This window comes from Dendrobates tinctorius, unplaced genomic scaffold (genome assembly GCF_039654945.1).
Source record: "Dendrobates tinctorius isolate UK_male_01 unplaced genomic scaffold, ASM3965494v1 ptg000011l, whole genome shotgun sequence".
In the NCBI taxonomy this organism is placed as follows: domain Eukaryota; kingdom Metazoa; phylum Chordata; class Amphibia; order Anura; family Dendrobatidae; genus Dendrobates; species Dendrobates tinctorius.
In genome coordinates, this window is record NW_027361679.1 from 130638350 (window position 1) to 130662037 (window position 23688).

Consider the following 23688-nt stretch of genomic DNA (forward strand, 5'->3'; position numbering starts at 1 on the left):
TGCGTTTTTTTGCGCATGCATTTTTTCCCTATACTTAACATGGGTGCGCATAGTCATGCGTTTGTACGCGCATGCGTTTTTTTGCAGTGTGCGCTGGGCCGCACAAAATGCATCCTGTTGCATTTTTTGTGCATCCGACCGGTCTCAAAGAAACGCATGTGCACGAAATGTGCGCAAAATTCACCCCAAAAAACATTAAAGTCTATGGGTGCGCTGACGTGCGCATGGTCATGCGCACGTCAGCGCAAGAAAAAACGCTTTTTTTTTAAAAAAAAAACGCGCAAAAAACGCATCATGCGTTTTTTATGCGCGTTTGCACTGCGCACGCAGCGCAAAAAAACGCAAGTGTGAAAGTAGCCTTAGATTTTACTAAAAGTATATTGTTCTAAGTCATCCATGCATAACTATTGGCCCATATACTGTTCTTGCCAGGGAGTCCTTAACCTCATTATTGAATGCCATCACTTCTCCACATGGTGATAACTTTCTGATCCATTCTGCAGGGACCCCACCAAAACATATAACAGGGCTCTAAAATACCACATAAGGAGAAAAAAAAACAAAAACAAAAAAAAAAAACAGCGGTCACAAATTTCTACGGGAGTGAAACAAAGTTGAATAGCTCGGCAGTCCCATAGAAAATGAATTGATGGTGCATTTAAGCACAGGCAATAAAGGGTTATTCCCAACACTGAAAGGCAAATACACGTACATTGGGGGAAATAAGTATTGATCCCTTGCTGATTTTGTAAGTTTGCCCACTGACAAAGACATGAACAGTCTATAATTTTAAGGGTAGGTTAATTTTAACATTGAGAGATAGAATATCAAAAATAAAATCCAGAAAATCACATTGTATAAATTATATAAATTTATTTGCATTTTGCAGTGAGAAATAAGATCCCCTACCAACCATTAAGGCCTCTTTCACACATCTGGTTTTTGTAATCCGGCACGATGCGGCGAAATTTTTCATAACCGGATCCAGCACCGGATCCGGTTTTGTCCCATAAGCTTTCATGGTCGCCGCATCGTGCCGGATGGTTATGCGTCGTGTCCGGTTGCTGCCGGACACGGCAAAACTTAGCCGTCCGGCATCTGCAAAAAACGTTCTCTGCAACATTTTTTGTCAGCGCCGGACCGGCTTTTTCCACAGCGCATGCCCGGACTCTGTGAATGTTAACCCCACAAGTGCCCGGCGAGAGAGAGAGATCTGTCACCCGGACACTTGTGAGAGATCTCTCTCTCCGGGCACTTGTGGGGTTAACACTCACAGTGTCTGGGTGAGAGAGAGAGAGATCTCTCTGTGGGGTTAACCCCACAAGTGCCCGGCAAGAGAGAGAGATTCTCTCGCCTGGACACCAAGTGTTAACCCCCCATGTCTCTCTCTCCACCCCCCTCTCCTCTCCCCTCCCCTCCCCTCTGTCTCCTCTCCCCCCCCTCCCCTCCCTTTCAGCGGCTGCCTCTGTCCACCTCCTCCTGCGGCTCCTTTAAATAACGTCCGAGCCGTATGTCTCGCCGCATACACATCCGGTGTCACGGCTGCAGGCCGGATCTGGCGGCCCGGCTTTTCGCCGCACCCCACACACCCGATGTGTGGAAGTAGCCTAAGAGTTCTGTGTCATACAGACCAGTTAGACGCTCCTAATCAACTCGTTACCCGCATTAGAGACAGCTGTCTTACATAGTCATCTTTATAAAACACACCTGTCCACAGGCTCAATTAATCAGTCAGACTCTAACCTCTACAACATAGGCAAGACCAAAGAGCTTTCTAAGGATGTCAGGGACAAGATCATAAACCTGCACAAAGCTGGACTGGCCTACAAAATCATAAGTAAGACGCTGGGTGAGAAGGAGACTATTGTTGGTACAATAGTAAGAAAATCGAAGAAATACAAAATGACTCACTCCGTGGACATCGATCTGGGGCAACATGCAAAATCTTAACTCGTGGGGTATCCTTGATCATGAGGAAGGTGAGAGATCAGCCTAAAACTACACAGTGGGGACTTGTTAATGATATCAAGGCAGCTGGGACTACAGTCACCAAGAAAACCATTGGTAACACATTACGCCGTAAAGGTTTAAAATCCTGCACTGCCCATAAGGTCTCCCTGCTAAAGGCGGCACATGTGCAGGCCCGTCTGAAGTTTGCCAATGAACACCTGGATGATTCTGTGAGTGATTGGGAGAAGGTGCTGTGGTTAGACGAGACAAAAATTGAGCTGTTTGGCATTAACTCAACTCGCCATGTTTGGGGGAAGAGAAATGCTGCCTATAACCCAAAGAACACTGTCCCCACTGTCAAGCATGTAGGTGGAAACATTATGTTTTGGGGGTGTTTCTCTGCTAAGGTCACAGGACTAATTCACCGCATCAATGGGAGAATGGATGGAGCCATGTACCATAAAATCCTGAGTGAGAACCTCCTTCCCTACAACAGTACATTAAAAATGGGTCATGGCTGGGTCTTCCAGCAAGACAATGACCCAAAACATACAGCCAAGGCAACAAAGGAGGGGCTCAAAAAGACGCACATTAAGGTCATGGAGTGGCCTAACCAGTCTTCAGACCTTAATCCCATAGAAAACTTATGGAGGGAGTTGAAGCTCCGAGTTGCCAAGCGACAGCCTCAAAATCTTAATGATTTAGAGATGATCTCCTGACATGTGAGCAGCAAACTTCATCATCAACTACAAAAAGTGTTTGACTGCTGTGCTTGCCAACAAGGGTTTTGCCAACAATCATTAAGTCTTGTTTGCCAGAGGAATTAAATACTTATTTCTCACTGCAAAATGCAAATAAATTTATATAATGTGATTTTCTAGATTGTATTTTGATATTCTCTTAATGTTAAAATTAACCTACCTGACACCCTTAGGAAGCTCTTTGGTCTTGCCCATGTTGTAGAGGTTAGAGTTTGACTGATTGAGTCTGTGGACAGCAGTCTTTTAATAAAGGTGACTATGTAAGACAGCTGTCTTTAATGCAGGTAACGAGTTGATTAGGAGCATCTAACTGGTCTGTAGGGGCCAGAACTCTTAATGGTTGGTAGCGGATCAAATACTTATTTCTCACTGCAAAATGCAAATACATTTATATAACGTATAGAATGTGATTTTCTGGATTTTATTTTTGATATTCTATCTCTCAATGTTAAAATTAACCTACCCTTAAAATTATAGACTGTTCAACTTACAAAATCAGCAAGGGATCAAATACTTATTTCTCCCACCGTAAAAAGCTGAATAATCTGAAGAAGTACAGAAACATGGATTTTTGTGAGTACTCACCGTAAAATCCTTTTCACCCAGACGCTCATTGGGGGACACAGGTACTGTGGTGTATGCTACTGCGGTCTGGAGGCTGACACTAAGTATACAAAAAACAAGTTCGCTCCTCCTCCGCCGCATACACCCTCGCCCCGATTGTGGGCGGAAACCAGTTTAGTGCAACAGCAGTAGGAGAACACACAACAAATTAGCCTTAACGCAGAATACCATATGTCTGAAAAAGGACCACCCTACTTTTAAAAAGGAATTATACTAATTAAATAAACAAGAGCCAACTGGCCATCAGGGTGGGTGCTGTGTCCCACAATGAGCGTCTCGGAGAAAAGGATTTTACGGTGAGTACTCACAAAAATCCATGTTTCTCCTTCATCTCATTGGGGGACACAGGTACTGTGGGACGTCCTAGAGCAGTCCCTGGGTGGGAAGTCAACTCACCGATCCAAGCCACATGCCCTCCTGTCTAAAGGTGCGCCACTGCTGCTTGGAGAATTTTTCTACCCAGGCTCGCATCTGACAAAGCCTGAGTATGCACATTGTAATGCTTAGAAAAAGTATGCTGGCTGGACCAGGTTGCCGCCTTGCATACCTGCTCTGCCGAAGCCTGGTACCAAAGCGCCCAAGAGGCGCCCACTGCCTGAGTAGAGTGCGCCCCTATCCCTGTTGGAATCGGAGTGCCTCTAATACGGTAAGCCTCTTCAATAGTTAGATGAATCCATCTGGCTATGGTCGACCTTGAGGCTGCGAGCCCCTTCCTGCGCCCTTGGGGGATCACAAACTGTGAGTCTGTCTGGCGAAAAGGTGCCGTCCTCGACACGTACCTCCTGAGCGCTCTCACTAGGTCCAACGTGTGGAGCGCCCTTTCCACCCTATGTTCTAGCGCTGGACAAAATTAAGGCAGAACAATGTCTTCATTAATGTGGAAAGAGGACACGACCTTCGGCAGAAAGGGAGGAGCTGGTCTAAGGACTACCTTATCCTTGTAAAAAGTCAGAAACGGTGCTCTACAAGATAGGGCTGCCAACTCCAAGACCCGCCTAATGGAAGTTATGGCTACCAAGAATACGACCTTCCTGGAAAGATATGATAATGAAATTTCTTGTAACTGTTCAAAAGGAGCTTCCTGCAGGACACTCAGGACCAGGTTAAGGTCCCAGGCGTCTATGGGCGCTCTAAAGGGGGGCACCAAATGAGGGACCCCCTGAACGAACGTCTTGACCTACATATTAGTAGCGATCCTTCGCTGGAAGAAGACAGACAAGGCCGATATCTGTCTCCTAAGGGAACTCGGGGCCAATCCTGCGTCTAGGCCTGACTGAAGAAAAGCCAGGATGTTGGGAACCGAGGAGGACAGTGGCGCAACCCCATGCTCTCGACACCAACAAAAGAAAACCTTCCAAGTGTTATGGTAAATTTCCGCCGAGGTAGGCTTCCGGGCACTAACCATTGTAGCAACCACCTCACGCCCAAACCCCGCCTGGGTCAGAATCCAAGATTCAACGGCAATGCCGTCAAACACAGGGTCCCTGAGTTTGGGTGGCAGATCGACCCCTGAAACAGTAAGTTTGGTCGTTCCGGCAGACGCCAAGGAACGTCTGCGAGGAGCTGCACTAGATCCGCGTACCATGCTTGACGGGGCCAGTCTGGGGCCAGCAGAATTGCCGGAACCCCCTCTGTCTTGATTTTTCTGATGACCCTCGGAAGTAGTGGCAGCTGGGGAAACAGGTATGGGAGCCGAAACTGGTTCCATGGTAGGACCAACGCACCCACTGCGATTGCTCGCGGGTCTTGAGACCGAGCGACAAACACGGCCACTTTGGCGTTTTCCCTGGAGGCCATCAGATCCACGTATGGAGTCCCCCACTGTTGGCAAGTCTGCTGGAAGACCTCAGGGTGCAGGGACCATTCCCCGGCCGCGACACCCTGCCAGCTTAGGAAATCTGCTGCCCAATTTTCCACGCCTGGTATGTGCACTGCTGAGATAACCGAGTGGTTCCCCTCGGCCCAGCGTAGTACATGCTCTTTCTCGCGCATGGTTGCCCTGCTGCACGTGCCTCCCTGGTGATTCACGCACGCCACCGCCGTGGCGTTGTCCGATTGAATCCGGACCGGACGTCCTGCTAGAAAGTGCTGGAAATGTTGCAGTGCCAACCGCACCGCTTGAATCTCCACAAGTTGATCGGGAGGCGTGCCTCCTGATACGACCATTGCCCCTGAGCCGTGTGATGGCGGAAAACTGCTCCCCAACCGAGAAGACTTGCATCGGTTGTGATCACCAACCAGTGATCTGGGGGAAAGGGCTTCCCCTGAAGAAGAGAGGAGTCGCGCGTCCACCACTGAAGTGACCGTCTGACTCGAGAGGACAACCTGCACTGATGATCGAGCGTGAATGGACTCTTGTCCCAAGATGTCAAGAGAGTGTGCTGCAGGGGACGAAGATGAAATTGGGCAAACGGAATCGCTTCCATTGCCGCCACTATCCTCCCTAGAACCCTCATCCCGAACTGAATGGTGTGAGGGCCTGGTTGTTGAAGATTCCGAACTCCCTGCCGGAGCACTCGAGCTTTTTCCTGAGAAAGAATTACCAACCCTCGGGAGGTGTCGAAAATCATCCCTAGGAATGAAATCCTCTGAGCTGGGACAAGGGACGACTTTTTCCCGTTGACCAACCATCCTAGGCGAGATAGGATATCCAGCGTGATGCTGACACTTTCCTCGCATGCCCAAAAGGACGGACCCTTCACCAAGAGGTCGTCTAAGTACGGTAAAACCACTATGCCCCGAGAATGTAGAATGGCCATGACGACCGCCATTACCTTCGTGAACACTCTGGGGGTGGTGGCCAACCTGAAAGGCAGAGCCACAAATTGGAAATACCGACCATCGATTGCAAAACGTAGGAATCTTTGATGCGGGGGAAAAATAGGGACATGCAAGTAAGCATCCTGGACATCGATCGAAGCCAAATATTTTCCCTGCTCCATGGTCGATATGACTGAACGGAGAGATTCCATTCGAAAGTGCCTGATTCTGATGAACCTGTTCAGGAGCTTTAGGTCCAGAACCGGCCTTACTGTCCCGTCCTTCTTGGGGATCGCGAACAGGTTGGAATAAAAACCTTGAGTTCTTTCGCACTCTGGTACAGGGAGAATGACCCCATTGCGCTGCAGTACCTTGATGGCCCCTAGCAATGCCTCTGCCCGGGATTCTGCTTTGGGAAGCCGGGAAAGAAAAAAATAGTCTTGGAGGATCTCTGACAAATTCTATTTTGTACCCGGACGACACTAATTCCACCACTCATGCGTTACGTGCCACCGCGACCCAGACGTGGCAGAACCTGAGTAGCCATCCGCCTACTCTGCCGTCTTTGGGTACCGGATTCCCCGAATCATTTGGCCCCCCTTGACCTGGGTGGGCGGCCTCGCATCCTGCCCAGCGGGTTGGCTCTATACGTGACCTGACGCTCCTTGTTTTGGTTGTAGCGAGCTGGGGTGGAAGAACTGGCCGCTGCCATCCACCCGTTGCTGCAAAATGCTCGAAAGTGAGCCTGAGGCTGACGAAATGGCAGTTTAATTTTCTGCTGTGGGAGAAAGCTGCTTTTTCCCCCCGTAGCATCTGAGATAAGTTTGTCTAATTTTTCCCCAAATAGGCGGCTACCCTGATAAGGCAGAGAAGTCAAGGATTTCTTGGAAATCGAATCAGCCCGCCATAGCCTTAACCACAGGGCTCTCCTAATGGCGATTGCATTCGCCCCCGCTAGTGCTGCGCAACTAGCCATATCCAAGGACGCATTGATTAAATAGTCACCAGCCATCGCGATCTGACCTGCTATCTCAGACACTTCCGTCGGCAGGTCTCTATCCTGTAGGACCTTATTTAAAGAATCTGACCATGACATCATGGCTTTGGCTACCCATGTTGCCGCAAATTAAGGAGAGAGAGTGCTGATCCTCATGCCTCATACACCGGAGCGGGCTAAACTCTCTATGAGCTGATCCGTGGGGTCTTTAATGGAAGAAACACTAGGCACCGACAACAAAGTTCTTGAGGCCAGGCGTGACACTGGGGTATCCACAACCGGAGATTCCGCCTATCTCTTACAGAGCTCTGGTGCAAACGGATATCTCGTTTCTAGCGTTTTTTTGTCCCGAAAAACGATTGTCTGGGCGTTCCCTGTGCCGCTGCACTATGTCCTCGAACTCTGGATGAGTGCTAAACACTCTATGCGGTCGCCTGGCCTTCTTAAAGGATACCTTATGACCTGCGGTTAGGGAGACGTCCTCCTCAATACCCAATGTTTGATTGACAGCTTCAATGAGACTGTCTACCGTCTCCCGACACCCCGGGGTATCCAGGTCCAAGGATTCCTCCACGTCATAACCTTAACTCTGCTCGCTCCCGGAAAATGGTGACGGTGAGCGAGACGCCGCACTCACGGATGCCGAAGCACCGGAGGTGCCCGGAGACGCAGTGTGGGTTCTCTTCCTATGCGACTGTCTAGAGAGAGTGCGGCCCCTGCAGGCCGGAGGTTCTTGTGAGGTGGATGAACCCTCCCAAACAGGCGAGCTGTCGTCTCTACCCCTATCCAGGGCCTGAAGGGTCTCAATCGCCTTCGTAAGCGAAACCATGGACCGAGAGAGTGATAACGCCCATTCCGGGGGATCCAGACCCCTGGGCTCCGTCGCAGGGGAGGGCTCCTGTGCGCGTTCGGAGTCACAGGCTTCACATAACGTAATAGTCTGCGCTCGTGGGAACATAACCCCACAGGAAACGCATGCAGCATAAAGGAACGTGTGCGTTTTTCCTTTCCCAGACATATTGCTGATTAGGCTAAATTTATGAAAGTTCGAGGGGAAAGGAGGAGGAGGAGGGTAACCCTTTAATGCATGTAGTGTGGCTCCGGGACGGGGGGGGGGGGTCGCACTTACCCTGCTCCTGTGTGCCCCCCCCCGCGCTCTTGGGTCTGCCTCCGATGCGCTCCTTCACCTCTGGGTAGGCTGCGAAGGCTCTCCTGATCGCGGCCTACCCTGCACTGAAGACGGGGCCTCAATTTTATCAGGCGCCCGCCCTAGTCACGGGGGGCGGCGCCGGATATGACGTCACGCCGGGGGGGGGGCGGAATTTCCACCCGCGGCCTAGGCCGAAGCCGGGGGCTATATTAGACACCGTCTGCCAGCTCGTGCGCTGGCAGCCCCGCTACCCCAGCGATCCGGTCCTTCATACCGCTCTCCTCACATCCGCTGGTGGTGCAGGTCCGCGGCCCTGCTGAGCTTCCTGCCGGACACAGCCACGCGCAGGTACCAGGAGGGAGGAGGGAAAGCGAAGAGGCGAGGAGGAGAGGAGGGAGAGAGGTGGAGGGAGAGAGGCGGGGGGAGGGTAATGGTGCTTGCAGATCGCAGCCCTAGCCCCATTATAACCAGTGCAAAAACCTCAGGGGACTTCATAGTGTGAGCCCTTACCCTGCTCCTCCAAAAAACGCTGCCCAGGGCCCTCCCCAGCTCCATACCTGCCACTCGGTAGCGGCACCTGGGGTATTTCATTTTAGGACCGTGCAGGCACCCTAGCTCCGTCCGCCTTGCAGGGGCGAGGAGATGGACCGTCCGCCGCCATGCAGCACCGCCGTCTTGCGTTGGTGGAGCAGTGGGGGCCACACAGACTAGTCTTGTGCCTCTGTGCAAGCCCATGGTTTCAATACCTAGGGGTGGACAGGGCTAAGTCTGGCATAATGTCCCACGTCGCGGGAAAGGATACGTGGAGGGACACTCACACGTGCTCGCCCGTTGGTGGTTTGGGGAAATTCGATTCTTTCAATAGAATGCGCTGCCCCTGTCTTATCTTCATAAAATAAAAAAAGAAAAATAGACGTCTGGGGAAAAGTCCCAGAGATGCCCCTCGGTGCGGGAAAGGATACGCGGCGGCGATACTCAACTCGTGCTCGCCCGTTGATGGTTTGGGAAGATCGGACCCTTTCAATAGGACACTAAGCAAGAAACTGGTTTCCGCCCGCAATCGGGGCGAGGATGTATGAGGCGGAGGAGGAGCTAACTTGTTTTTTGTATACTTAGTGTCAGCCTCCAGACGGCAGTAGCATACACCACAGTACCTGTGTCCTCCAATGAGACGAAGGAGAAATCATACTAAACTATTTACAGGTAATGCTATTTGCCAGAACCAATGACATGTGAAACCTGACTTGAGAGAGGGATCCGCCCATCAAGGACAGGAAACCAACAGAATAAAAGAGCAGAATCTCTCCCCTGCATCAGCTGGGTTACAGAGCATTGAGAGGACCTCCATTAACAATTAAATAATATAATTACCATCACCAAGCTCATCACACCTCAACTGGTGGTGGTGGGGAACAGGGTGCTTGCTGTCCAGTTACTGGTAAGTAATTTAGTCTTTTCCTATCATCGACAGCACCACCTAAGATTTACATCAAATTAAATGCACCTTAGAAACAGACCACCACCTGTAGAACCATGCTCTCAAAAGATAAATCAGTGGTGGAGGATGGTTTTTCTGCCATGAGCTGGACCAATTTCTCTCCACAGAGTGCACATTCTTTATGCTTTAGTTTAGCGATGCATTTCTTAGATCTCTTCTAACAATTAAGCAATAAGAGAACAATCTGTTACCAAAGAGAACTTTCACGAAGATGACTTGCCACAAAGCTAATAGTGAAGGTACCAGATTCGAAGGAGGAATTGGATTATCTGAGTGATCTCCTTCGGAGGGTGTGCTGCGGATTAGCTGGCTGGACCTACTAGCACCTCTGGAACTGTCAGTACAACCTCCACCACTGCTGGACACGCAGCTGCGTTTGATGCTCCAAATGTCCCTGCTTCTCCATGCAGAACTGGGGAGGAGAGACGAAGTCTTCGCATTTCCGGCGGTCTCAAAAATGTAAATGCGGGACCAGCGCGGACAGCAACTCAACCCCCCTCAACCCTCCTGCCCTGTCCCCATTGGCCACCTCCTTCGGACCTCTCCCGAAAGTGTTTTAAACACTTCCGGGTAAAATGTCTCTGATGCGCTCGCCATCAGGACACAAGCTTACTGCACACCATGCGCATGTTCAGATCCTGGGATGACAGGCAGCCATCAGTCACAGACATGCTGCCTCCTCACTCCAGCCAAGCCCCCAATGGACCCAATGCAGCACTTCCAGGCCCCGCACAGCAGCTAAGCAGACCTCACGTCCTCTGAGGCGACCAGGCAGGACCAAGATAAGACTCTTCTTTTTTCCGCACCAGACACACTGTGCATAGGTTCCTCGTCAAGGACAGGAAACCAACTAATGTGGGGGAGAGCTTCCGCATTTTTGTGTAGAATTTCTGTCCTTGATGGGCAGATACCCTCTCTCAGATGGTGCTGTCATGGGTGGCAGGAAAAGTAGAACTAGCTTTACTATCTAGGCAAAATCCCACATTTACATGATCACCAGTATTAACTTTAAATTAACCCTATGATGTCATCAGCAGCTTGTTGCCATGCTCCTGACATTACAAGCCACATTGTGAAGTATTTTTTTTTTTAACAGTTATAAATTCATAGAGTATACGGAATATTCCTAGCCTAAAGGTGAAATGTAGATCTACTCACAAGACAGTGTACAATGCAAACATTTTTGGGATTTTGTTTCAGCCACAAGTGTATATTTTTACAGATGCTGTAGAGGTTCATGAGATTTGGGGCACGTCTTCCAGGCCAACCACATTCAGACACCTGTGAGAATGAAATGTATACAATCAATCAAATATTAAAACATTTTTGAAAAATGACTCACATTGAAAACAACAATGTTAATACAAAGTTTCTTCTAAAGGACTCACAAAATATGAACCATAGCATAACCACAATAAAGTCTGAATGAAATCCAACAAAGGCCGGCCCACATGCCCAAGATCATTGTAGGTTCTGCAGTAGGTTACAAAAGAACAAGCTCATTGAACCTTTCAAATGGTCAATTTCATTTTGGAGATTCCAGCTCAGAACCATGAGGTGGTAGAAAAGAGTCATAACAAATGAATACTATTCTCAAAGGCTTTCCTTGTTTGTTTTTTTTGTTTTTTAACCAGTCCAGACTGGGTCAATTTCCCCCATCCATTATCAAGCACATCTTCTGGTTTTAATCGAACATGTTTTTACCAGCTCTAAAAAAAAAAAAAAAACTTCGGTGACGGAGAGTGAAGCCGATTAGACTTCAGGAGAATGTGACAAAGTCACGCAAGCCCCAGGAGAGCAGGTACCGACAACGCAATAATGGCACCGGAGGAGAGTACAGTTGATATTTTATAAGGGCAGTAATAGTGATCAAAAAGGGGTGGTCTGAGAAGTGGACAACCCCTTAATTTCTTTTGCATTGCCAATTTCCATTGTAACTGGGGCTGGTATATTAGCATTACACCCAATTACAGAGGAAATAAAGCCTCTTGGGGTCCCGTCACACACAGCGATCTCGCTAGCGAGATCGCCGATTTTGTGACAAGCCAGCGAGATCGTGGTGTGTGACAGGGGATCAGCGACCTGCCACCCAGCCGGTTATCGCTGATCGTGCTCGAGCGGCCTGGGCCGTTTTTTCGATTGCTGGTCTCCCGCTGCCCAGCATGCATCGCTGCGTGTGGCAGCGAGAGACCAGCGATCAGCGACGCTGGTTTCTAATGTAAACGTCGGGTATCCAGGAGCCGCGGCTCCTGGATACCCGCTGTTTACCTTGGAAACCGGCATACACACTGGTTTCCAAGGTAAACAGCGGGTATCCAGGAGTCGCGCGGCTCCTAGATACCCGTTGTTTACCTTGGAAACGAGCTCCTGGATACCCGACGTTTACTTTAGAAACCAGCGTCGCTGGTCCTGATCACTGGGGCTGTCTATGTGACAGCTCACCAGTGATCAGCCTAATGATGTCCCAGCAATCCCATCCATGTCGGATCGTTGGTGGGATGGCTGGGACATCATTATGTGTGACGGAGGCTTTAGATGCACAGCAAACCATGCTTATCTTTTCTAGAAGTCTGGCTGGGTCTGACACCGAGCTCCCACACCCCCACATGTGAACGATCTCATGCAGATTAAATTGCATTGAAGTTTTAGAACATCAAGCGTGGAATGTCCAGATGTTTATAGTCTATAGGCAGTCCAAAAGTAGTTAAAGGGCAAGCCCTGGAGACCACCACTGTTCCTATGAACAAAGTTCTGGAAACGTAATGGAGCAATGACCATGTATGTACACTACTGCTCCATTCATAGTGTATGACCGTGATATTGATAGCAATTATATCTACTTGTTTCCCATATAGACAAGGAATAAAACAGTGGTGAGCACAGGTATTAGGTTTTTATGGAGGGCAAACTGTATCCAACTTGATTATCATGTCATGCATTTAGGTTCCCAAAATGAGCAATTGAAAACATTTGATAAACCTCACGAGCAAGCTTGGGGTATAGCTTATCTATTTAGGCTAGTCTGGGGAATGCACACATCCACTGTTAAAATATTTGTGAAATTTCATATGTCATTCTAAGAGGAGGAGGATTTGCGGAAAATCTGCAATGCTGGTATCCCATATAATAAATCCTACTCCAGACCAAGAGTACATGTGGTTTTCCTTTATTCAAAAAAATATATACTGAATGTACTCTCGGTCTGGATTTATTATATGGGATACCAGCAGCGCAGATTATCCACAAACCCTCCTTATCTGTGTTTTCCCAGTCTGATGAGCCCTTGGACCTGCAGCAGCTGGATGTATAAGTGATGGAAATGTTGTGTATACACCGCTAAGTCAGGTTAGTATAACCTTAAACACCTTTATCTCCCCTGGATAAAACCCTATCTTTTTACTCCTAGTTTTATATATGTCATTCTTAGCCATCAAGAGTGAACTTGGTATTCTGACAGTCTCTGTACAAACCTCCTAATAATTGGCGCTGCATCTTACCCTGTTATGAAACCTGGAAGGCCTATATTTCCGCAAGCATAAATTATAAACCGCGTAACTTCCAGGATGCTTGGCATCTAGATACAGACGGACGTCTTCAATGTTGTTCTTTAAGGCAGATTCCACACCCTCAGCAGGAAAGGACATTACTAAGACATAAAAAGGATAAGAAAGGGATAAGCAAGTTTTTGTAGATTGCCTAAATAGATTGCCTAGAATCTTTAATTTTAAGAAAAATAATTAATACTACAATACACCTGGTCCAAACTAGATTCTTCTTTAAACTGTTTGTATCCAAGCATTTTTTTAAGCACCACTCCAGCATTTTTTTCCATTTTTTTTTTTTGAGCACCTCTCTAACATTTTTTAAGCACCTCTCTAGCATTTTGGCTTTTTTTTTTTTTTTTTTTTAAGCACCACTCCAGCATTTTTTTTTTCTTATTGCAGTGCTAAAGTTGCACCACTAATTTAAGTTCCCTACCCCTAGTATTATACTTGCCAGCCACCATCTTCATCTGTTCTTTGCACCACTCTGGTCTGTCTTTTACAGTGTTTGCTGGGCGATCCGAAGTCAATACTCAATTTAAGTCCATAAGAGCCAGAACGAGGCTCGCATAGACTTGTATTATTATTATAGCGCCATTTATTCCATGGTGCTTTACATGTATTGAAATCTTATGACACTTTCCTCTGACTACAGGTCAGTCAGAAGTTGCGGTCCGGGAAGAGTGAAGGTGGCAGGTTAGTATAGTACAGAGCTCAGGAAACTAAAGTTAATGGCATCACTTAAGCGATGAAAAAAAAACAAAACACTGGAGCAGAGCTTTAACGGTGGTTGTCCGGTGATAACCAATTGCTAGATGAGGGTCTGACTGCTGGAACCTGCACAGATCACCAGAACAGGGCACTTTTATCCTGGTTACAATAAAAAGGGTTGTCCAGAGAAAAAGTACGTATAAAATAGTCAGATTACCCATTTCTCAGGAGCTCAAGTTCTGTATCACATGCAGGGCTTTAACCCTTTACCAATAACCAGAATACATGTAAGACACAAGGCAGGAGCACGTTTTATGTAGCGGGCTCACGAGATGAGCCCGTCTAATAACTCTGCAGGTAATGGCTATGTGTGACAGCTAGGACCTGCAACTAACATCCATGAGTGGCGCGAAGTGCAGTTTCTTAACCTGTTAAATGCCGCTGGTAAATTTTGACATCAACATTAGCGAGCACGCCGACACAAGGGCAAGTCATTCCATCGTCCATGCCAATAGGTTGCTTTGACAGATTTACCTCTCTGTTTGTCATTATGGCGCTTCCTTGAAACCCTAACAATAGCCAGGCTTAAAAAGGAGACCATGATCCTTACAAAAAGCAGAAATACTGGGATATCATCACATGTAAAGCGCCATGGAATAAATGGCGCTATAATAGTAAATAATAATACTGCTGTATATTGTAGAAGCGATCAGATGATCGCAGGTTAAAGAAGCATTCCCATCAAAATGAGAAATTGCAAGCACACAGTGATATATAATATGAGAACTGCAATATAGTAAGAGGATTTAAAGTTTGAGTGTGTTTCTTCAAAGGCCTTTAAAGGGATTAACAAGTACAGTGACATGTAAAAACAAGTTCAAATCACCATTTTTTCCCCATTAAAAACAAAGAAAAAAACAGCACATGTGGCATCACCAAAGTCAGAAAAGTCAGATCAAAACAAACATAATAAACCTCATCGGTAAACACTGTAAACCAAAAAAAAAAATCAAGAATTCCAAGATTACATTTCTTTGGTTGCTGCAATACTACAGTAAATGATGTAACAAGCAATCAAAATGTAATATCTATCCCTAAATGGTATCAATAAAAATAATGTCTTGCACCACAAAAAAAAAAAAAATAAAAAAATAATAATAAGCCTTCACACGGCTCCTTCAATTGAAAAATGAAAACATTATGGATCTCGAAAAATGGCGACAACCCAAATACTTTTCATGTATTTATTATTTTTTTTAAAACGCAAGTTGATTTTTTTTTTTCATCATTACCCCCCCCCCCCCAAAAAAAAAAAAAAACACATTTGGTATTACTGTAATCGTACTGATGAGCCTTATCATATGGTGAGGTTAGGTTTACCATAAAAAGTACACCGTGAACAAAGCTGCCAAAAAACAATGACAGAACTGCGGTTTTTTTCCCACAATTTCATTGAACTTAGAAGTTCTTTTTGCAGTACAAAGTATGTAGTAAAATTAACAGAGTCTTTCAAAAGTACAACTCATCCAGCAAAAAAAAAAAAAAAAACAAGCCCTCACATGTCTATGTGAACAGAAAAATAAAGTTAGGGCTCTGGGAAGGAGGGGAGGAAAAATTGTTTAAAAAAAAAAAAAGCAAAAAATGGAAATTGGCCGCAGCGCGAAAATGTTCATAAGGTGTAACAATCTACTACACTGTTCTGCAGCCCAGTTGCATTACAGACTAAAACAGCTGAACTTAATTTTGTGGTGCTGAGAACAAATATGATGCTTACATTGCCACAACGTACATCATACAGTGACTTCATCACACGGCTGCTGGTGTTGCGGCACAGAGGCGGCAAGAACACGCTAAAAAGGTAAGCGATCCAGGAGGAGCAGATCACTATGAAGTGTTGGTGGAAAATCTCCTCAAAACATAAAATATTGGCTGTAACTTGTCAAAGATTCATTTTTTACATTCACAGACTTTTTTCTGCCAAACTGAGGAGCAGTGATTGACTAGCACAGTGAAAGGTTTCACCAAGATATTGCGGCTATGGAGAAAAGATATCAAGGAAAGCTGAACGCATTAATGATTGCAAATTACTGTTGGACATTGTAAGAGATGATCTGATGCAGGAGTACAAAAGACAAGAAAAAACATTTTCACTGAGTGAGGACCTAATTTTGTAGTGCAGCTTCTATAACCGTTTATAATTTGCAATCATGTTTAGACATATTTTAGTTATTTGAATTGGTGACAAGTTTCCTCTAAATAAATACCAGAAAATCAGCATAACAAAAAATTCTGAATCTTTATATGTGCAAAAATAATAATGGTTCAAAGTACTGACACGTTTATGCATTAATTATATATAATAAAAGGAATCCTCTTTGATACCATAGAAACAAAAGTTAACTAAAAAATTTCCTTGTCACATTTGAAATAAAAAGGTCAATCAGTAGGAAAAGCTCACCAATTTTATTTATTCACGCCCCACTACAGAGCACCCTTTAAGCCCCACTACAGAGCATCCTTTAAGCCCCACTACAGAGCACCCTTTAAGCCCCACTACGGAGCATCCTTTAAGCCCCACTACGGAGCACCTTTTAAGCCCCACTACAGAGCACCCTTTAAGCCCCACTACGGAGCACCCTTTAAGCCCCACTACGGAGCACCCTTTAAGCCCCACTACGGAGCACCCTTTAAGCCCCACTACGGAGCACCCTTTAAGCCCCACTACGGAGCACCCTTTAAGCCCCACTACGGAGCACCCTTTAAGCCCCACTACGGAGCACCCTTTAAGCCCCACTACGGAGCACCCTTTAAGCCCCACTACGGAGCACCCTTTAAGCCCCACTACGGAGCACCCTTTAAGCCCCACTACGGAGCACCCTTTAAGCCCCACTACGGAGCACCCTTTAAGCCCCACTACGGAGCACCCTTTAAGCCCCACTACGGAGCACCCTTTAAGCCCCACTACGGAGCACCCTTTAAGCCCCACTACGGAGCACCCTTTAAGCCCCACTACGGAGCACCCTTTAAGCCCCACTACGGAGCATCCTTTAAGCCCCACTACGGAGCACCCTTTAAGCCCCACTACAGAGCACCCTTTAAGCCCCACTACAGAGCACCCTTTAAGCCCCACTACAGAGCACCCTTTAAGCCCCACTACAGAGCACCCTTTAAGCCCCACTACAGAGCACCCTTTAAGCCCCACTACAGAGCACCCTTTAAGCCCCACTACAGAGCACCCTTTAAGCCCCACTACAGAGCACCCTTTAAGCCCCACTACAGAGCACCCTTTAAGCCCCACTACAGAGCACCCTTTAAGCCCCACTACAGAGCACCCTTTAAGCCCCACTACAGAGCACCCTTTAAGCCCCACTACAGAGCACCCTTTAAGCCCCACTACAGAGCACCCTTTAAGCCCCACTACAGAGCACCCTTTAAGCCCCACTACAGAGCACCCTTTAAGCCCCACTACAGAGCATCCTTTAACCTAACTACGGAGCACCCTTTAACCTAACTACGGAGCACCCTTTATCCTAACTACGGAGCACCCTTTATCCTAACTACGGAGCACCCTTTATCCTAACTACGGAGCACCCTTTATCCTAACTACGGAGCACCCTTTAAGCCAGATGATAAAAAAAAAGAAAAGCATTGATATTCTATACTTCTAGATTTACCATATCATGGAAAAAAGAGTGACTTTTTTAACAAACAAATCAGGTCCCTTTCCATCACTCAAATGCCCCGAAACAAGACAACTTTGATTAGTTGTTTTGTATTAGTTGCTGAAAGCCATTGGAAAGAAAAGCTTTTACTTGGGTCACAACCACGTATTTCATGACTTTCTCTTCATTTAGCTTAACAGAGGAAATATGTGGCCAACCACATTACCTCTAAGATATCAAGTGATAGTCAAGCCTTATAGATTGCAGACTCATAAGCGAATAATGTTGGCGAGCGTCATAACATTTCAGTATTTTGATACTTTTTGACATACCTGCTATCCTAGAGGTGATGTAGGATAAATCCAGATCTCCTTTTGCATAACTGAAAAATCAAACGTTTTAAAGTAGTTAATATTTTCATCACTTTACTAGTTTTTTTTTTTTGTTTTTTTTTTAAGACATTTAACTTTTTAGCCTATTACGATGTCGATTTCGTCTACAAGTTGTGGAGCTGCTAGCAATAAGGTGATGGCTTAAGAAGCCGTTTTACCCCCAAAGAATCATCTATATGTCCATTTACCAGAAATCTAGATAAAAATGGATCTATGTAAAGCCAGTAAGACCGTAGAGTGCTGGTTGCCTATGGCTTTATTAGTTATGGTTAACAATCTATCCAGTATATGTCCTAATCATGTACTCCATTCACAACCTGAAAGTTTATGCTGACCGTACACTGTCATATTCCACAAGACCCCTTTGGCCAACTTTAGATATGAATACAGTTGTCTCAAACAGTTGCTCTCAAAATCCCACTCAGTCCCCAGCCTAAATGGAGAAATTATATGAAAACGTACCATGCGTTAAAGGGACCCTTGTCAGCAGGATTGTGCTCAGGATTGTGTCAGGTTGGCACCGTTATGCTGATTAAAATGATACCTTGGGTGATGAAATATGTCTTGTGGTTGTTGTCTAATTTTTATTATCAGCTTTGAGTTAATGATATGCCTGTGCCCTGGGGCAGCCTGTGGGGGGGTCTGAATGTGGTGCTCTGCTTAGATATTTATCTGTATTGGCTTATGACCGGTCACTGATCCCTCACTGACTCGTCCCCCATTTTATATAGTGTATATACTATGTATTGGGGGGAAATCACATTCAGCAGGCAGGTGCCGTAGTATGATCGCATCTATAATGTCCATGCAATTATTTTATTTGGGGACATACATGTATTCGGGAAAAAATACCTCTCAAAATGCTGTGCAGTATTATCTATCGGCGATCCAATAGATGCTACTGCGAAGGTGCCGCCGGCGCCTTGACGATTTTTTTTCCTCTAGCAAAATGGCGCAGGTGCTGAAGACCTACACGGTAGTATCAATTGCATTCCGAATTATGGTACTGCGCAGGCGCAGCCAGCGCCATTTTGAGAAATAAATATTTTCAGGAAAAAAAATTCTATCATTAAATAAAAAGAATATATAGAAATTATAGATCCGATCAGGCAACAGCGCCGAAGCCGCTGCCTGCATGATGAATGAATTTTTTTTTTTTTTTTTAAACAATAAGATACACAGTATGTACAATAGGGGGCAGGTCAGTGAGGGATCAGTGATCTCTCAGAAGCCATATAGAATAAGTAGAGCACATGAAGACCCCCACAGACCGCCCCGGAGCACAAGAATCTCATTAACTGATAACTGAAAATAAAGTTTAAACAACCACAAGACAGATTTTATCAACCAAGGTATCATTATAACCAGTATAAGGCTATGTGCACAGGACCTGTATTCCCGCGGATTTTGAGTTTTTGCCGCGAAAACGCTGCAAAAACGCATAAAGTAAGCAACCCATTGAATTCAATAGCATTCCGCACATGCTGTGCTAATTCTGCGTATTTTTAAGCGGCGGAATCGCATCACAGAAAAATATGCAGCATGCTCATTCTTTTTGCGGAATCGCAGGAATTTCGCACACATTCTGCATGCCATTGTTCCGCTTACTTTCCGCATGTAGCTATGCCCACCATGCGCATGTATGTGTAAAATGTGTGGATGGTACCCAGGGTCTGGAGGAGAGGAGATTCTCCTCTAGGCCCCGGGTACCATATCCCTGTGAAAAATAGAATTAAAATAAAAAATAATGTTATTCTCACCTTCTGACGTCCCCCCGCAGCGTCCCCAGGCTTCAGCGATGCTCCCAGCAAGTCCCGTTCCCAGTGATGCCTTGCGACAATGACCTTTCATGACGTAGCGGTCTCGCGAGATGCTACGTCATCTGGGGTCATTGCCGCACGGCATCACTGGGAATGGGACTTGCCGGGAACATCGCTGAGGCCTGGAGAAGCTGTGTGGGATGCCGGAAGATGAGAATAACACGATTTTTTATTATTTTTAACTTTATATCTTTTTACTACTGATGCTGCATAGGCAGCCTCAATAGTAAAAAGTTGGTCACACTAGTCAAAACACTATGTTTGACAAGTGTGACCAACCTGTCAATCAGTTTCCCAAGCGATGATACAGATCGCTTGGAAAACGCTAGTATTCTGCAAGCTAATTGCGCTTGCAAAACACTCGTTTTTCGCGGGAAATAAGCAGGAATTATGCATGCAGATTTCTTGCGTATTTTCCGCTGCAGGGAGTAGCAGAATTCCGGCGGAAATTTCCGCGGGAATTCCGAATGTGTGCACTAGGGTGACCGGATCTCATATGGGGGGGAAAAAAATGTTGGAATCTTGTTCATCTGGACCCCACAAAACGATTCCCTTTCCAGATATTGAGATAGCCAAAATTTCAGCTCGATCAAACGACGTTAACCCGTGCCGCTCGTTGCTCAAAGTTTGAAAAAATCCAAATTGAGGTATTTTAAGATTTAGGTATTTTGCATAGTCTGTTAGACTATAAAGAATGTGACAACAACATTGCAGAAATAGCCCTGACCAAATTTTCGAACCATTTGTGGTATTTGAATGCAGAGTTGGTGGGATTATCGTTTTTTGATCCCACCATTACAGACAATGAAAAGTTGTTAATGGCTAATAAATTGCTCAGTAGCACAGATGAACCATCAGAGCACGCTAGGGTTGTAAATCCAAAAGTTAGGAAAGAAAAATTAAAAGAGGTAGGAAGTAACCGACTTTAACGACCTTCTGACAAAAGATGAAGAACAAAAGCAATATGTCCTGCAAGTTGTAAGCAAATGCCGAGCATTATATTCTGACGTTTCAAAAACTACTTAAACAAAAGCTCTAGAATAGATAAGATAACTATGTAAAATTATCAACTCATGTAGGTTAGCGTGCTCTGATGGTAATAGGGACATAACTATTCCCACCTGCTAGAACTGACCCCCTGAAGACTGGGGACGCAAGGGCAAAGAAAAGCCTACAACTTTCCATGAACACTGTAAACTGGTTTCTCTCCCCCAAAAAGGTATCAGGAAGGGCCACTACTGGTTCGATACAGACCAACTGAACGTTATAGGGAACAGGCATTGCAGTCTCTGCTAGCAGTAAAGGCGCTAGTGGAAGTTTTCATAAGACTAATTATCTGAACCTGCAAATGCGAGGATCCCATAATCTGAATCAAATTTGTCACGTGGTTACAGAGCGAGTGTATAGGCTCCATACTGGTGGGAAAAAAACAAACGTATATGGTCAGCTGGAATGTGACGTTGAGTCACACCTCACAGTCAAGCAATGAGACAGGGTAGTAAGGAGGTCTGAGGTCAGATTCCAGGAAGGCTCGTAGTACAGAGGGGCAAGTCAAAGGCGTGGTCAGGACACAGCCTGGGGTCAAATGCCAGAAGGGTATGTCAAACCAGGGAGTGCAGCAAATGGATAATCAAAAGTCAAGTCCGGGGTCAGATACCTGAAAGTCTGACAGCATCCAAAGCAAAAGGGATAATTCATGAGAATGGTCACAATAGATTTAAATTCATAAACAAGATCAGAAGTCAGACAAGCAGCTTTGTTTCAGGTTTGTGTGCTTGCTCTGACACTGGCTACTAACAGCTAGCTAGCTAAATACCTTGCAAATCAATTGAGGATGGCCAGCACCTCAGGAAATGCCTAAAGACTAGACTAGATTGAGCAGCAGAACTATCAATTAAGAAGCTGACAGCTCAGCTTGCCCCAGGATCAGATTGGATATCTGGAATGTCACTCACAAAACAGACAGTGGAGCAAACTCCAGGTCCCATAGGGCAGCTGAGCTGTCAAAGAAATTCTAAGACCACAGTCAGTTATGAAATCGACCGTTCCCTTTTTGGACATTCAAAGAAACCCTAACACCACAGTCAGTTATGAAATCATGACCGTTCCCTTTTTGGACATTCAAAGAAACCCTAACACCACAGTCAGTTATGAAATCATGACCGTTCTCTTTTTGGACATATTCCTGTGGTAAGCTGGAGATATTACTTCACAGAATGGAAATTTATGGGAACACCATTCTACAGTAAACTAGCTTTCATCCGCAACATACTACACTAGTTATTCCCTATGGTGAGTTTTTACGGGTATAGATGTACCTGCTTAAAAATCACCACTTTTCACCCTGAGTGTACCATTATCAGAAATGGATTAGAGGATAGGGGTTATGGCGAATTTATTAACCACACATTTGTCAAGGCCCAAACGCAGTCTAGAGCTTCAGTTTTATATTGTGAGTCTAGTATAACCAGGGAACATAATGTTGTAAACCAACATTTCCAAGTCTCCGGTTACGTTCATCATGCCCTTTAGCCCACAATTTTAACAAATCAAAAATATAAGTATAACATTTTAACCAGTTGTTAATCAATACAACAGGCTCAGACAAGTGATTGAAGGTGGCTGTAGATGTGTGTCCAAAAAAGGGAGATCCTTGGACAATAAACTTTCTCCCAGCCTCTATTGAAATACTCCCTCTTGTTTAATCTGGCTTTCCTCTAAAGTAGTGTTTCTGAACTCCAATCTTGAAGAGCCACCAGCAGGTCATGTTTTCAGAATTTCCTTAGTATTGCATAGGTGATGGCATTAATGTTTGAGAAAGTGATGAAGTCATCACCTGTGCAGTACTATGCATATCTTGAAAACTTGACCTGTTGGTAGCCCTTGAGGACTTGAGTTCAGAGACACTGTGTTAGTGGCCGATGTAAAAAACAAAAATATGTTTTTCTGTGCCCTCTGTTAGTGATCGCCATACAAGAATTTATAAATCGTAATTCACGTCACATGGTTTACTGCATTGAATGTATTTCTTTTATTTGGCTGTACATAGGTAACACTACTAGAAAGCTGAAAAAACGCATTGTGGAAAATATTTTTAACATCACAATGGATTATATTCAGGCGCTGCCAAGTATTTTGTTCATGTCCACAAATGTGCCATTTCTCATTTCAAAGAAGCATCTTGGCATACCGGGTTCTCTCTTTAAATAATAAATGTCTCCATGGCATTAACTTCAGGAACAATTCATTTTTCATTTGATTTTCATCAATTTTTTGTATTCCATCATGAAACACATATTTGAGATATAATTATATTACTTAGGCCTGTTTCACACATACGTTTTTTTCATCAGTTGCAATCTGCGAAAATGACGGGACACGGATCCGCAACTGTTCTTCCGGGCATGCGTAGTGTACTAATACGGATCCGGCCAGCAAAAAAAGTTTCAGTGTCCGTCCTGTCATGTCAGCGGACGCCAAAATTTTGGCGGATCCGTAAAAAAACGGATTCAACGGATGACCATCCGTCAAGATCCGCCGATAATGCAAGTCAATGGGGAAAAAAAACGGATCCGCCAAGAAAAATGGTGGATCCGTTTTTTTTTTTGCAAAACGGCAGATTTTGACTGATGGTGTCAGACGGATGTGTGAAAGAGGCCTCAGGCTGGCTTCACACTAGCGTTTGGCAGGGCTGCGGCCGGCAGCCTACTTCCTTCTTTCTGCCTCCGTTAAGCCCCGCCTACTGCCGCACCTCTTCCTTCAGCTCCGCCTATGTCTGCATGCATCCTGCGTACCTATTTTTAACATTGGGTACGCAGGCT

The 23688-nt window shown here is 45.6% G+C and overlaps 1 protein-coding gene across 2 annotated transcripts in view; it reads right to left on the reverse strand.

Moving 5' to 3' along the window:
- The window catches only part of GAK (cyclin G associated kinase), a 182330-nt gene that overhangs the window by 83782 nt on the left and 74860 nt on the right, over positions 1-23688 (reverse strand). For both annotated transcript variants that reach the window (XM_073547940.1, XM_073547947.1), the window contains 3 exons: positions 17988-18037; positions 13238-13386; positions 10899-11021 (listed from right to left, as the gene is read on the reverse strand). In XM_073547940.1, the coding sequence (XP_073404041.1) occupies positions 10899-11021; positions 13238-13386; positions 17988-18037 (322 nt within the window). The remainder of the gene's footprint in view (positions 1-10898; positions 11022-13237; positions 13387-17987; positions 18038-23688) is intronic.